The sequence below is a fragment of the Cheilinus undulatus genome, linkage group 11 (genome assembly GCF_018320785.1).
Source record: "Cheilinus undulatus linkage group 11, ASM1832078v1, whole genome shotgun sequence".
Taxonomy (NCBI): domain Eukaryota; kingdom Metazoa; phylum Chordata; class Actinopteri; order Labriformes; family Labridae; genus Cheilinus; species Cheilinus undulatus.
This window is the reverse complement of record NC_054875.1, coordinates 40,695,166-40,709,475: the sequence shown is the minus strand read 5'-3', so window position 1 is coordinate 40,709,475 and position 14,310 is coordinate 40,695,166. Positions and strand designations below refer to the sequence as shown.

Genomic DNA, 14,310 nt, shown 5'->3' with positions numbered 1-14,310 from the left:
CACAGTGGATGCCACGGTCTCACTGGCTGTTGGCTGCCAAATAAACTCATTATGTGTAATGAAGTTCCTAGGCGAATACTGTCACATCTGACTGAACATAAATTATAACTGTCTTTAGTTGGCTAAAGTGAAATAAACACTCAAGAAAAGTTAAATAATGCTCTATTTAAGACAGGATTGGTATGAGTTTTTTTTTTTTGTTTTTTGTTTTTTTTTTTACAAATTTGGCTAATGTTAGCAGGGTTAGCACTGTTGACCTTTGACCCTGTTTGCAGGTGAACATCTATATTCCTGTCCTGAATGTCATCACTCAATGCTTCAGTTATATGTAAGCATAACTTTGTCACAATTTTTAATACAAAAATAATGCTAAACCGTGCTGTTCCTGTGAGATGCTGTCAGTGCTATCAGTTCACTGTTGTTTAAATTCATTTCAAAGGGCATTGTGGCAACAAGACAGTCGCCATTGAGCACATACGAGGAGCTACTAGTGGTAGACAGTGGCACTACAGTTCAGGCAAATCATTAAGTCAGGACTGAGGAGCTAAGCTGATACAAATATTCAAGATTAGGTTAACCAGCTTGTAATTAAAATTTGTAAGACTTATCACTTGAAGGCTGTTCAAAAATGAGTTGTGTAAGCTTAAAAATCCAAAACAGCTATTTCATCTCTATTTTTCTGAGTTAATAGAACACAGTTTTGTTTTAAATGAACATAACTCAGTCACTTTAAGTATTTTTTCTTATTGTACTCAAATCATTTCACAATCATTCCTTAATCTGCAGAGTTTTCTAGAATGCCTTTTGGCATTAGACACTTTTGCACCATGAGTGAAGTTATCCACTAAGTTAGACGAGTCCCATCTGTGTAGATGAGGTTTCAGCATAGGAAGGATGAAGGGCACATTTTGGGTCAAACTGCACCTTTCAGTCTTAAACTGTAGGACTGAACAGTTGAAGGTTGTTTAAAAAATACATTGTGTTACCTTACAAAACAAAAACAGCTATCTCTCCTCTATTTTTCAGAGTTAACAGAACCCATTTTATAGTTTTAAGTAAACAGTACTCAATCACTCTGCTTACTTTTTGTAATTGTGCTCAAATTATTTAACATTCATCCATTAATCTTCAAAGTTTTCCCAGAATGCCTTTGGGCATTAGACACTTTTGCACCATGAGTGAAGGTACCCACTCAGTTAGAGAAGTCCCACCTGTGGGGACCAACAACAATACATAATGGATGGTATACTGAACATGATGGAAGAGGACTTACTGGTTCAATGTGTACCTTTAAGTTTTTATCTCTTGCATAACTTGTATAAACTTCCTGAATATATCTGTACTTACTATTTGTAGTAACTTAATATTTTAGAGAAAAGACATTAGAATACCTGTTCATTCAAGCACTGTTTAGCCCTACTTGTATGATCATATTTATTTCTGGTAAATGTCTTTTAATGTAAGAAAATTAAGATGTAATTACCTCTTATTGTTCTTTTAATGTGGCATCACTTAATGCATTTGAATAAAAACAAAATTCAAATACACAATCATAACCGTTAATGGCTCCGTTCATTGCACTGAAAATGTGGCTTCAATTGGCTTACATTTGCATTTAACTCAACATGATTTGCTCTAATTGTGTTCAAAATTATAAATGTCAGTACAATAAGTTCTGATAAAGCTCTTTTTGCTATTTTTTACTAAATTAAAGGGAATTAGCTGTCTTATTAACAGTAATATTAGGCCCTCTGGCAGTAAAACTAATGTGGCCCTTGTAGCCAAAGTTGCCCATTCATGATATAAACGCTGTTAGGCCTCTGCAAAATTTAGACCATTAAAATATGCAGTGGATGAATGATTCTCTTTCGCTCTTTTTCATTTATATTTATCTTTTTGAAGGCTGTGAATATAAAGTGTATGCTGAACAGCAAAGCAGTAATCCTGTTTTTAGTTTCTACAGATGTGACAGAGTGGACAAAATGCAAATACTGATTTAAATTTCTGTAAACAAGCAGCTTTATGCTGTGCACTCCTATTCTGCAAATGAATACCCACGGTACATCTGCATGTTTGTGTGTGATTTGTCAGTGTCTGTCATTGTAGCTCACCGCTTTGGTGCACTGCACATCTTTCCCAAGCAGCCAGTTGAGCTCCAAGTTTCCCTCTCCCTGGTAGCAGGACTGCAGGCGCTCCTTGATTCTTGCATTAATGTCTCGGATGGTGAAGACACACAGCGCTGAGTCATCCGGTGGGCGATGGAACTGCTTCTGGCCCTTGGAGAAGATGGTGAAGAGCACATCATCTTGGGCGCTGATGTTGAGCGAGGCAGCTAGAACGCGGCCGGGCTTGCCAAGGTAGGCCGCTTGCAGGAGACGGTACTCGACTCCGTTCTTCACACAGCCGACGGGGAGGGAGACGTAGGAGTGAAACTTGCGGTCGTCTTTGCAGAGGCGGACGATGCGAGAAGTGTAAAAGAGGTCGCTGGTGGATCCGCTAGATGACATGCTGTTCTCCGGTGTCTCCGGCTGCACTGTCAGGAAGTAAACAAAGTTGCCACTGGCGAAGCCGTACACGTAGTAGATGTCAAAGTGGGACACCAGAGCCAGGGTGTCGGATGGTATCTTGATAAGCGAGGACACAAAGTCAGTGTGCAACTCATAATCAAGCATGGCAGAAGATTCAGGGTCATGGGGAAGCTTCCGACTAGAAATGGTAGGAAAGTAATCCTGTTTTCCATCCACAGCTGTGCCGATAAACAAGGTGCCATCCTGGCCTTGTGAAGGCACAATAACCCCATACATGGTTCCAGTCTGGTTGACACTAGAGAGGTAGTGCTCTTTCTTGTGGGAAGGCTCCACTAGGATAAAAAGGTCATCCAATCTGAGAAGTTTGCACACTCCCTGGTAGAGGCTGCCACAGGCCAGCAACCGATTTTGGGAGTAATCGATGAGCAGAAGCTTGTTGACATTGTTGGTCGAGACAAGAGGCTCGGAGCAAGGCTGCACAATCAGAGGGGGGTAGCAGGCCTTGTTGTCATCCTCTGGGCCTGTGTCATGGGAAACAAGGAGGGTCAAATTGCCTGAGAGCTTGTACACGCGGTTGACAGCTCCAATATACAACGCCCCTGTGGTTTGGTGAACCGTTAGGTGGTTGAAGACCCACTCCCGACGTTCAGGGTGGAAGCTAGTAAATGTCTGCCCACTGCAGTAAACAGGGGTCACTAAGAGCCAGAGAGCTAACAGAGTAGCTGTAGGGGATAAAGTCCTGCGTGTAGCCCGCCGGCCCTCCATGTTTAACGGGCCTGCGAGAAAACTGCAGAACAAGCAGAGAGAACAGATGAGGGGAAGATGGGAGGACACCTTCTCCTTTCACTTGTTGAAGGCTAACTTGCAGGTCAAATCTTCACAGGGGTCTTCACATTTTTCTGGAAGAGAAAGAAAAAGAAAAAGGTGTTAGATCTCACAGCATGACTCACACTTCCAGCAAGGGAAGGAAACACATTTGGCCAAATGGAAAGACTCTTCATTAGAGATTCCACTGCTTGAAAAGGTCAGTTCAAAGTTCATCCTCAGTAAGGCGATGAGCTGTGGAGAAGAGGAGTGGAGGTTTAAAGAGACAATGAGCGGAAAGCGTTATGGTGCACATTCCAAAGGTGGTGCTGGTCGCAGCAGGAAAGAAAGGCAGGTTACAGCAACGGAAATTAGCCTGACCTGACTCATACTACGGCTCTGGCTGTCACACACTGAGCAAGCAGTTTCTAAGAACAGAATAACACAGACTCACAGATGCAGGGAGCCTTGAACACATGGCAATGACTCACCAAAGACAATGGAAAATTTATTTCATCTTATTCAAACCCAAGTCTGAAAGCACTACTTATTCCTTTATTTATTTTGCATGGTGGCCTTTTAAAGCCATGAAACATTCAAGCTTACAAAATATTCTAAATAGATGACTTGCATCAAAAACTACCAAAAGGTCAGAGAAGATACTAGGGCTGTAAGATACTAGAGTTTTACTCTTGATGCTTTTAAATCTCTTCTTAGGGAGTTTACTTTTCTCTTAGGGAGCCTGTTTTTACCTCTGGCTTCATGACTGCAGATGAAAAGTGGTCTTTGACATATTTACAGAGATGGTAAATATCTGCACTGGCTTCATAAAATGAAAGTAAAACAATGATAATACTGATAATGCTATGATCACCAAACACATCCATTGTTGCCACTGTTTTTCCAAGAAATAAAACTGCTTAAAAGGGCATTTTTGGGCTAATGACTCCTCAGTTTTGTAAGTCTTTAATTGTACAGACAGGTTTCATCTTGCAGTCTTCTTCAGCGTTGACAGTGTTGTTGATCTGGAGGGATCTGACCGCAGGTCATATATTTCTGAAGGCCATTCTCACAAACCATTCATCTCAGATATCGTGCATCTCAAAATGAAGGTGCCATAATTGCCGGTAAATTCATGAAATAACCCCAATCCACTCATTACCGACAAACATTTCATTAACAAAAGAAAAAGGTCAGAGGTCTAATCCAGGATTAAATTATGCAAAGATGTATATGTAAGATGCAGTTACACGAACATTGGTTTGCTTTAGCATCATTAGCTGTAGATAAATCTACACAATTAACATAACCACATAAGACAATGTAGCTAAGTAAGCTTCAGCAACATGAGCTTTAGGAAACATAGTTAAAGCGAATGTAGCTATGTAGATAATGTACCTACGAAAATGAGATAGCTGTTTCATGAGCTTAGCTTTAGCTAGCTACAGTAGCTACATAGCTCCGTTATCTATGGCTTAGGTAGCTCTAGCAATGTGAGCATTAGCAAATGTAGCTAAAGCTAATTTAGCCATGCAGATAATGTAGATATCTAGCTCAAGTAGCTGCTTTGTGAGCTTTAGCTGTTAGCTATGTAGCTCAGCTAGCTATAGCTAAGTTAGCTTTAGCAAACATAGCTAAAGCCAACTTAGCTATGCAAATAATATAGATATGTAGCTCACAATGCTACTTTGTTAGCTTAGCTTTTGCAACGTTAGCTGGGTAGCTCCATAATCTATTGATGGATTAGCTCTAGCAATGTGCGCTTTAGCAAATAAAGCTAAAGGTCACCTAGCTATGCAGATAATGTAGATATATAGCTGCTGTGTGAGCTAAGCTTTAGCTATGTTAGCTATGTAGCTCAGTAATCTATAACTGAGTTAGCTTTAGCAATGTGAGCTTTGGCAAACGTAGCTAAAGCTAACCTTGATATGCAGATAATGCAGGTACACAGCTTATGTAGCTGCTTTCTGAGCTTAGCTTTAGCTACATAGCTATGTAGCTCTGTTATCCATGTTGCTTATGCTGCTAACAGAGGTATGAAATCTACATTGGCTGCGTTAGAATGTTTTCATGGTCGATGAGCTCTGATTTATTAAATGTTTTATAATCAGGTCAGACTTTTGTCTTTTAACTTTTGGTACAGTTACCCTAAACCATTACCCTAACCCTAAACTGAAGTTTAATCTGATTTTGAAGGTTTAAGCATCTATTTCCTTTCTGAGACATACAGCATCTCAGATGAATGGTTGTGAGAGTGCCCGTCAGTAATAAACAGGCTGCAGCCAGACTGTCTTGGTAAGACTGGCTGTATAGCGCTTTGAAAAAGTGCAACAATATAGAGGTCCTAAGCACCAAATACGGGGAACTTTGTTGTATTAAGTCATTAAAAACAATCAGTTCAACTCTGATATACTATCTACATTTCTAAAATGTGCAGGTATTATTACCTTTACCAGACAAGGTAGTTGCTTCTGTATTGCTAACAATTTGAAATGGCTCATTCTTCTTCTATATCTTATATCTGGCTGTTTTTAAAGCTTTGAGACTTTTTAGTACTACCTACATTGTCAAATCTGAAATTCTGGCATTACAAGATACAAGAGCTCTTAGTTGAGATTCCAGTGCTTCTTCTCTTTAGAGGATCAGCCTCCTCATTTAATTCCCATACTCACCCCTCCCCCACACTTCTGAACCGTACTTTAACCAATCAACCAACAGCCTTTTCCATATCTATCTCTAAAAACATACATCAAGCAAGGTCGGCAATTTATGCTCCCCTGCTAAGGCTGGACTGAGGAGATCTCTCTGTGTGCCATAAACCAAGAGCCGAAGCTCAGTGCAGTCTGTCCCCAGGAGTTAATTATCTCGTCCATTGGAAAGGAAGGCCTGGATCTTATTACTGGAACAAAGTGAGAACAAATTGGGAGCCACTAGCTCACACCCCTCCCCGTGCTCTCCCTGCTCTTCAAGGGGCCCCGCTTTACAGAATTTGAATCTATTAATTATTTTTTCTAAACATGGCTGTTGTTTTTTCCATCCTTTTATCCTATTCATCTCCTGCTGACATGATCAGATCGTAGAGGGATTAATCACGGGCGGCACAACAATCATCTTTAAATAAATCAGCTAGCGCATTAGATCTGTACACGGCTGCCTCATACAAACACCAGACGACAAAATATACTCAGTGCATGTTTGTGTGTTTGCCTCAATCGCTCAGCATTATCAGTGTACTCGATCAGAACCGAGCAGTGTGAGGGGCTAACAAGTGGAGACAATGCCAGTGCATCCCAAAATCAAGTATGATTAGGCGTAGCGATCCAACAAGGGTAATTACTGCGGAGCTGGAGGAGGTAAGCTGGGGAAAGACATGGGGACGCCAGGGGCTCCGGCGTGTCAGAGACGGCCCTACATCGTTTGTCACGCTCCAGATTTGCATTTCCAGCAGTGAGGGCACGGAGAATCAAGGGTGAAAGATGTGGCTGGAATAATCAGCGACTGCGCCTTGAATTAACAAGCACTAGCAACTGATAACAGCGCAGTAGCAGAGATGGTGCACATCTCATCAAACACCAAGTCCTACAGAACTTGGTGTTTTTTTCCCAATGTTAGAAGTTGTGTCCGAAATGAGTTTGGAAACATAAGCATGTCAGATATCGGCAGAAAATCTAATATCGCGCATCCCTATTTTAAACAGACTTTATTATATCTTGAAGGCATTTTCAACTGCAGACAGAAAACAGCAAATCCTGAGCTTCTGTGCACGGCTCCAACTACACAAACAAACGGATCCTGCAGAGGGGTGTGTAGCTCATTAGCTACGCTATTAGCATTAGCAGTGCTTGCTCTCAGGGTAGCAATATTTACATAGTCCTGTCTGTCATACAGCCCGGACAATATGGAAAGAAAGGGAAGTTTTCAGACTCACTGTGGAGACTACAATCCCAGGTGAGAGGAGGCCCAACGTCACATGTATGCTAATAGCGCTAAGCTAATGTAATGTACAGTGCTGTGTACTTTTTATTGCATATTTGTCACACCTAAATGTTTCAGATCATTAAACACATTTCAAGTTTGGGCAAAAATAACCCTTGTTAATGCAAAAGGGTTACAAGGCCATCTCTAAGGCTCTGGGACTCACTGAACCACAGTGAGAGCCATTACCCACAAATGGAGAAAACTTGGACCACTCGCAATCCTTGACAAGAGTGGCCGGTCCACCAAAATTACCCCAAAAAGCACTGATTTTTCAGGGGTCTACTGAAAAGTCATCAGAAAACATGGTCACTGGTCAAATCACAACACCTGCTCTTCTTTTGCATCGTAAACCGTGACATATTTTGATTTATGATCATTTTTTCGCTGACAAAAACGTTCCCAGCTTGAGCCCACCATTGTGTTCTTTTTTCCTTTTACAATTTCAGCACAAATTAATGTCACCCTTGTACTTTATGTAGTTACATGATTGTAATTAGCTGATAAAACACTGTAAATATGCTAAAAAAATGCCCAATTTTAAACACAAATCTAGTCAGTCTTATAATTTCAAATAATAATTTACATCTCCTTAGTGCACAGTAGACTGACGTAGAAAAGAAAATGGTTTGAATCGAAATTCTGACTCAAATCATGCCCTCCAGTTGTGAGATACAGGAAGATTTACATCTCTTGTATACAACTGCTACAACTGTGTTTGATTTGCGGCACAGATTTGGGATTACCTCTGAACCGTATCTGCCCTTTCATAAACCACATCCCAGATCTGGTAATGGCCATCTCGAGGTCCCTCCTCCCTCCCCCTCTTGTGATCAACGGGTACGCTACTCAGCTCAGACTTAAATATAGACCCTTAGGGAGCGTATTGATCCATGTGTCCATAAACACAGCTCCTAAGGCCCAGTCAAGCTGTTCCTGGCGTGTGCGCAGGCAGAGGTGTGGGAGGTGCTCCGTCCCAGAAGCACTTTATTAGCATGGTCATAAAAGTGCCAAAGCCTCTAAAAAAGCAGCCAGGGCTAGACCCCCACCCTCACTTTCAGCTGCCTGCGAGCTGCAGCGCTCCTTTGTGTGAGTTTGTACATGCTAGATGTGCAAAGTGGATCCCTTTGGTGGTATAATCAACCTCCTGCTGAGCCAGCTTTTCACTCAAGCCCTGCAGCCTTTTGCCCTTTAGAGCTTTTGCTACACCCCCGCCCCTTCATCGTATATGTGTATACAACATTGACTCCCATCCATCTTTTCCCTCTATCCCTTTTTATTTCCTTCCCAGTCATCGGGAGGAATATACGCCTTACTCACTCATGTTGTGGCAACAGCTGCAGAGGCAGAAAAAGAGTGACTGCATGGTGTAAATTAACAGCATCACAAAGGTTATCCTTTCCATTCATATGGTTTCGGTAACACAGGGAGCGAAGGCTTTGTTTAAGTTGATTGTACGACCAGCTCTTTGTTGCTCTTGACAGAGACCTCTCTGTGCAATGCAGCTGAGGAGGAGACTTGAAAAGAGTCAGAAAAACATCACATCACCCTGTGTGCTAAGTTCAAAGCCATGCTTTTCTTTAGTTATGAGGAGTCAGAATTAGCGGGAAAGTCATTAACATATAAATGCAACCAGGAATGATTCATGCTTTAATGCAGTTACCTACTGACCTAAAAAAAGAGGGATGGCTTTCTAAGTGAATATAATTGCAGCAGCATAGCGTCTAAGTCAGCAGATTAAGTTATGAAATGCAGGAAAATCTGGTGAATAAGATGCATTTTTAATACCTATTTTTTCATCTAAAAAGTTGCCTGCATACTACATACTGATGTGACCAATATTAGACACGAGCAGCCTTATTCACAATGGAAAGGTTACTTCGCACATCTATTTCTCAGGACAGGTGCGTCGGAGGGCAAGGTATCCAGCAAACATTTCAAAGGCCTAACCTGTTTCTATTTTTATTGTGTATTTATTCTCTTGGGGAATTTTAATCCCCCTTTTTTATATTATCAATGATACACTTGTACATTGCAATTTAGGTGTCTATTAATCTTTCATAACATTTACTCTCTCAGCCAGGTAGCTGATGTCTATTTTTTATCTTTGTTATTTTGGTCAACTGAGCTCTGACGTCATGAGAAGGGGGCTGCAGGTGTGAGGCCACCTCCTATTTAATATGTCCTGCCCTTTTGAACAAACTGATTGCCTGATGAAAGTCTAGTACCGAAATGTTGCAAATAAATACTCCTTTTCTTTGCAGGTTGGGCAGTGTCCAGGTGTTTGTCTTTGACTTGAGCTGCCATTACCACAAGTGCAGTCGCCTCTCTCGGCCACATGGCCTAACTGGATTGAAATTTGCTCCCATTTCTTGCACACTGAACCAGGCTTGTGGTCACACTCTTTCTCTCTTATAACTTCAAAATTAAGGATGCATCAGTTTAACATTGGTATCAGACGATATCGCTCCTGTCGATAATCAGCGACCATGGGCAAATAATTTGGCTTTCACAGCTACTAGTAGCCGGTGTTTTAATCTGGTATACTTAACTGCTGATGGAGAAAAGAAAGAAAGTGATGTTTTCATGGTCAGAAAATGCAGACACTGTGAGAGTCATACAGCAAAAAATATTATGAAGAAACATTGGCATGGGTTTTAGTATTGGCATCAGTGAAAAAATGATGGTTTGCTGCTGGATAAATAAACCTCGTGGAGTGCTGGATTGATTGGGAAGGCATTAACATTTATGTATCCATCCATGTGGGGGTTTCTAGCTATGCGCTCCCTGGAAAGTCAAAGCATGCTGCTTGACTAACCCAGGGAGCATCTTTTGAGCAGAGCCTTCTCCACCAAATAAAACTGTATATCCATTTTGCAATAAAATGGTACATACACTACACATATGGTCATAATGACCAGCACCTACAGCATCTGGCAGCTGTGTTAAGGGAAGCATCTCCGCCATTCTATATATACAGGAGCACAAACATCACTTAAGCACGGCTCTTGTCAGGACTTTTCTTTTTTTTGGTACCCTAACTGTGTCTCTGTGCTGCATGAAGAGTCTAAAGTGGCAAAAACTTGCAGCCTAATTCAGTTTTTCTGTGGTTTTAAAGAGATGAAGAACTAAAATGTCCTGTGCTGCAGCTCGACATAGTGGTCAATGGTAGCTGCCACTGTTCTACTTGAGGCATACATTATATGAATGAATGCTATGAATCAGTAGCTGGCAGGATTGCAAGCACCACATGGTGGAAGTTGATGCTACTAATGGGGCTACACAGCCTTGCTAAAGCTACATGTGGTGGACCAATTAATTACAATGAAAAGACCCGACTAAACAGGCTGCATCGTTTATAAAAGTGTGACTTATATTCCAAATTTTACTGTAATCACTGTTGGCATCAGAACTGCTGCTCTGACAACAACTGACTCTGCAAAATCAGCAATATTTTCTCACATTGTGTGTGAGCAGTTGTCTGTCTGTTTCTGACAACACCAAACACAACAAGTCCTGGTTCTGTTCAGTTTGTTGACGCATCACAATTGCGGCCGTTGTACCGAAGAAGACAGATGGACTGGCATGATGACAAACTGTCAGCACTTTCACTGTGTTACATCACATGAGAATATGGAATTCCAAAAAACTCGACGTATCACAGTCATTGTCAGTAGATTTCCATTTTGACACTCATCTTACAATCTCTTTGGCAGACATGGAAGGCTACGAAAAGAAGAGCATCGAGTCAAGAGAGACAGAGAAGCACTCCACAGTCACAGCACACATGCAAGCTGTGATCCTGGCTCAGAGAGAAGACTTTTTTTCTCTGCATAACTTTTATTATAAATAGTCAGGAGCACAAAACACTACGCTGGCACACTGATCCAGGCTGCTACTGAGCCCTTGTTAAACAAACTTGTCCCACTGGCCGCTTGTGCGCCGTCTCTGTTTGCTGCTCCCGTAGATGAAACATTGGTGATTTCCCCAGCTGCTGTTGTGCAAGGCGTGCACACGTGCCAACTGCGGTCAAAGGGAGCTGCATGCATTGTGGCCGATTATCTCATGGAAAGATGCTAAAAAGCAGAGGAATGAATTTGCAAGGCCAGATATGAAGAAATGTGAAGTGATGAGCAATGCAAACCAACACTAACGGATGGGGGCATAACTGCCGTGGGGCTGTTCAGCAGCCAGAAAACTGAATCAGGGTAGAACAGACTGGAGGAAGGGGCCTCTGGAGAAGGAGCAGCGCTAAACCTTTATCACCCTGGAATAGGCATCAGGTCTTCCGCTTTTGTGCCTTTGGATTTTTTTCCCTTTCCATCCCCACATACTAAGCTTCTTAACAATGCCGCCAAATATGCCTGATCTCCTAAATTCATATTTACAGCAATTGTATTGCAAAAGATAAAGAACATAAACCAAAATCCGTTTACGGTGCTAAATCCATTGTTGTGGGATAGGGAAAGGAAATAAGAGATTGTGATTTCATGCCTGGGATTAATGTGTTATTCCCTGGATGATTAATGTAAACCGTGAAATCTTAATGCTCAAGTAAAAGTGATGCGCTGCAAATTAAAGAGACAACTTGGAACACAATTTAATAAAAACCAGCTCGTCAAGGAAAGTAGAGGGTATAAAGGCATAGTAAAACACTTTCTCATTTCAGGGTAAGATTTTCAGTCAAAGTGAGCAGTTGCACAGTAAAAATAGAAACTTTAATCTCCCCTAAAGGAAGCAGCTCTTCTATAGGAGCCTATAAAAAAGCGATTAGCAGCAGAGGTTAGTCCATTAGTCTTCTCTCTTTGCTGCTATCAAGAGCAGAGATAATGAGAGGACTCGCTGGCATCTTGAGTTGTCTAGCTGGAGTGATATTTATACATCCTTTTGTCTCAGTAGGAAATGGATTTCTCTGCTCAAGTGCCAGCTCTATCTCTTGGCATCCAAGAAAATTGAACACATCATGTCTTTATCTATCCATATTCCAGCCACCACAAGGAAATGACACAGTATCAAAATAGAGGAAAACCCTCAAGTAGCTGCTATCATTCCTCTGCATGGTTTCCTGTTCTGTGGTTGTGGAGAGAGTCAATTAAGCAGAATATTTCTCTCTGTGGCAAAAATCAGATTTCGGCCACTTTGATAGTACTTTTATCCGGCTGCTCTAATAAGTTCCTAAAGACTCTCCAGCTGGTTCAAAATCACAAGGACAAGGAAACGAGACAATAATCAGCCCATATTACATTTTCCAGCATAAATTTCTCATCCACAACTCTCTCAACCCCTCCAAGAGCTCAAAATGGCCTAATATGAGTCTAAAAGATTGCCATGCCAGAAAAGAGAGCCTATTTTTGGTAACTAATGTCTCCAAAAGTACAGGAGGGAGAACCGTTTATTATCAGGACCCTCTCCTCTGTACTCATCTTGTCTCCAGAGGGCAGACTCTTGACTTTTAAGAGAGGTATTATAACTTTTCTTTTTGATAAATCTGAAAGTTACGGCTGGCTCAGGCCTTCTTTGTCTTCTGTTCTATAACAGCGTCTAGTCTGAGCCAGGGCCAGCCAAGGCAGATGGCTGTTTACCAATGACACCGTGTCCTAACTGCATGCAAGTGGTAGATACTGCATCATTGCATCATATCCCATTGTATCTACAGCCTAAGGTCAAGGGCTTCATGCAGTGTAGGGGGGGCACACGCCTCACTTGGCTGATACTAAATGAAACATTCATCCAATCACCACTTGTGGACAGTTTTAAAGATTCTACCCTTCCCAAACACAGACTGTTAGAGGTTTTCCAGATGAATTGGTGAATATCCCATACAATGGACCTATCAGGCCTGCCAGGTTACAAGGTTTCTGCCTGCTTGCCAGTGTTGTAAAATTCTTGCTTAGGCTTAGCCATACATCATGCAGGAAGATCCCGAGCCCCCTTGTACCCTAAGATCCTCTGCAGACAATATGCCTGACTCTACCATAATTAAATATCAAGCGTATAGCATTACCTTAGGCATGCATCCATATATTTGAGATCAGCTGATTTAATGCAAGCCCTCATCAGCTGACTGCCAGCTGCTTTGCTGCTCCCTCTGCAAGCTGCTTTATGCAACCCTCCTCCACCCCAGCTCCTCCTTTATGCTATATCTGACTTAATCACCGTCATTCTGTTGCCACTGATTCCTGCTCTGCTCTGGGTTTACTGCTGCTTCTCTTCCTGCCTCAGACTTTCCCTGCAGGTGTAGGAAGAGCAGGAATATGTGCTGTTCCTGCTTGATGCTTGCCACCCAGGCTTGTGGAAGGACAGGGGGATCCCAGAATAGCCAAATATTAACAGGCTGCTAAAAAAGAGAATAACTTATAAATGCAATTATGTGTGTTTCTTGACAAAGTGGGCCTGATTATATCAGACATGTGTCTATCATTATTAGGCTATTATTAATATTATTATTAACTCGCTGCTCCACTTGAACTGCTATAATTAACTTTATCAGTCCCCCTAATTCACTGTCATTACTTCTAATTTTAATGTTACAATGATCGGCCAATCAGCATGCTTTGATGTTCCTGCTAATACTCTTACTATTAATAGCACTGTAGTTAAAAATCTCTTTTACTGGTTGCTGTCATTGCTGTTTTGTATCTCCCTCTACTTCCTCCCAGAACCCAACAGTCTCAGCAGCATAAATGTGGTTCTGTCAAAGACTTCTGCCTGTGAAAAGGAAGTTCTTCCTTGCCACAGTTGCACTGCTAAACATTTCTGAGTGCTGTGCTCATGCTGGATTAATGCTGGGTCTTTGTAAATAATATAACAAAGAGCGAAGTCTACACTCACTCTTTTTGTAGTATCTTGAGATAGGTTTTGTTGCAAAGTAGTATCGTGCAGATCAAATATGACTAGTTGATTTATTGATAGGCTCTGATGCTAAAAAGAGACTGTGGATTTAAGACGAGTCTAAACATTGCTGTTACTGAACAAATTTTCCACATAATTTAACATTGACTTT

General features: G+C 41.5%; 1 protein-coding gene across 1 annotated transcript in view; it reads right to left on the bottom strand.

Moving 5' to 3' along the window:
- Positions 1–14,310, bottom strand: part of plxna2 (plexin A2) — a 360,814-nt gene that overhangs the window by 312,090 nt on the left and 34,414 nt on the right. The window contains exon 2 of the mRNA XM_041799400.1: positions 2,112–3,427. Within this exon, the coding sequence (XP_041655334.1) occupies positions 2,112–3,293 (1,182 nt within the window). The 5' untranslated portion in view covers positions 3,294–3,427. The remainder of the gene's footprint in view (positions 1–2,111; positions 3,428–14,310) is intronic.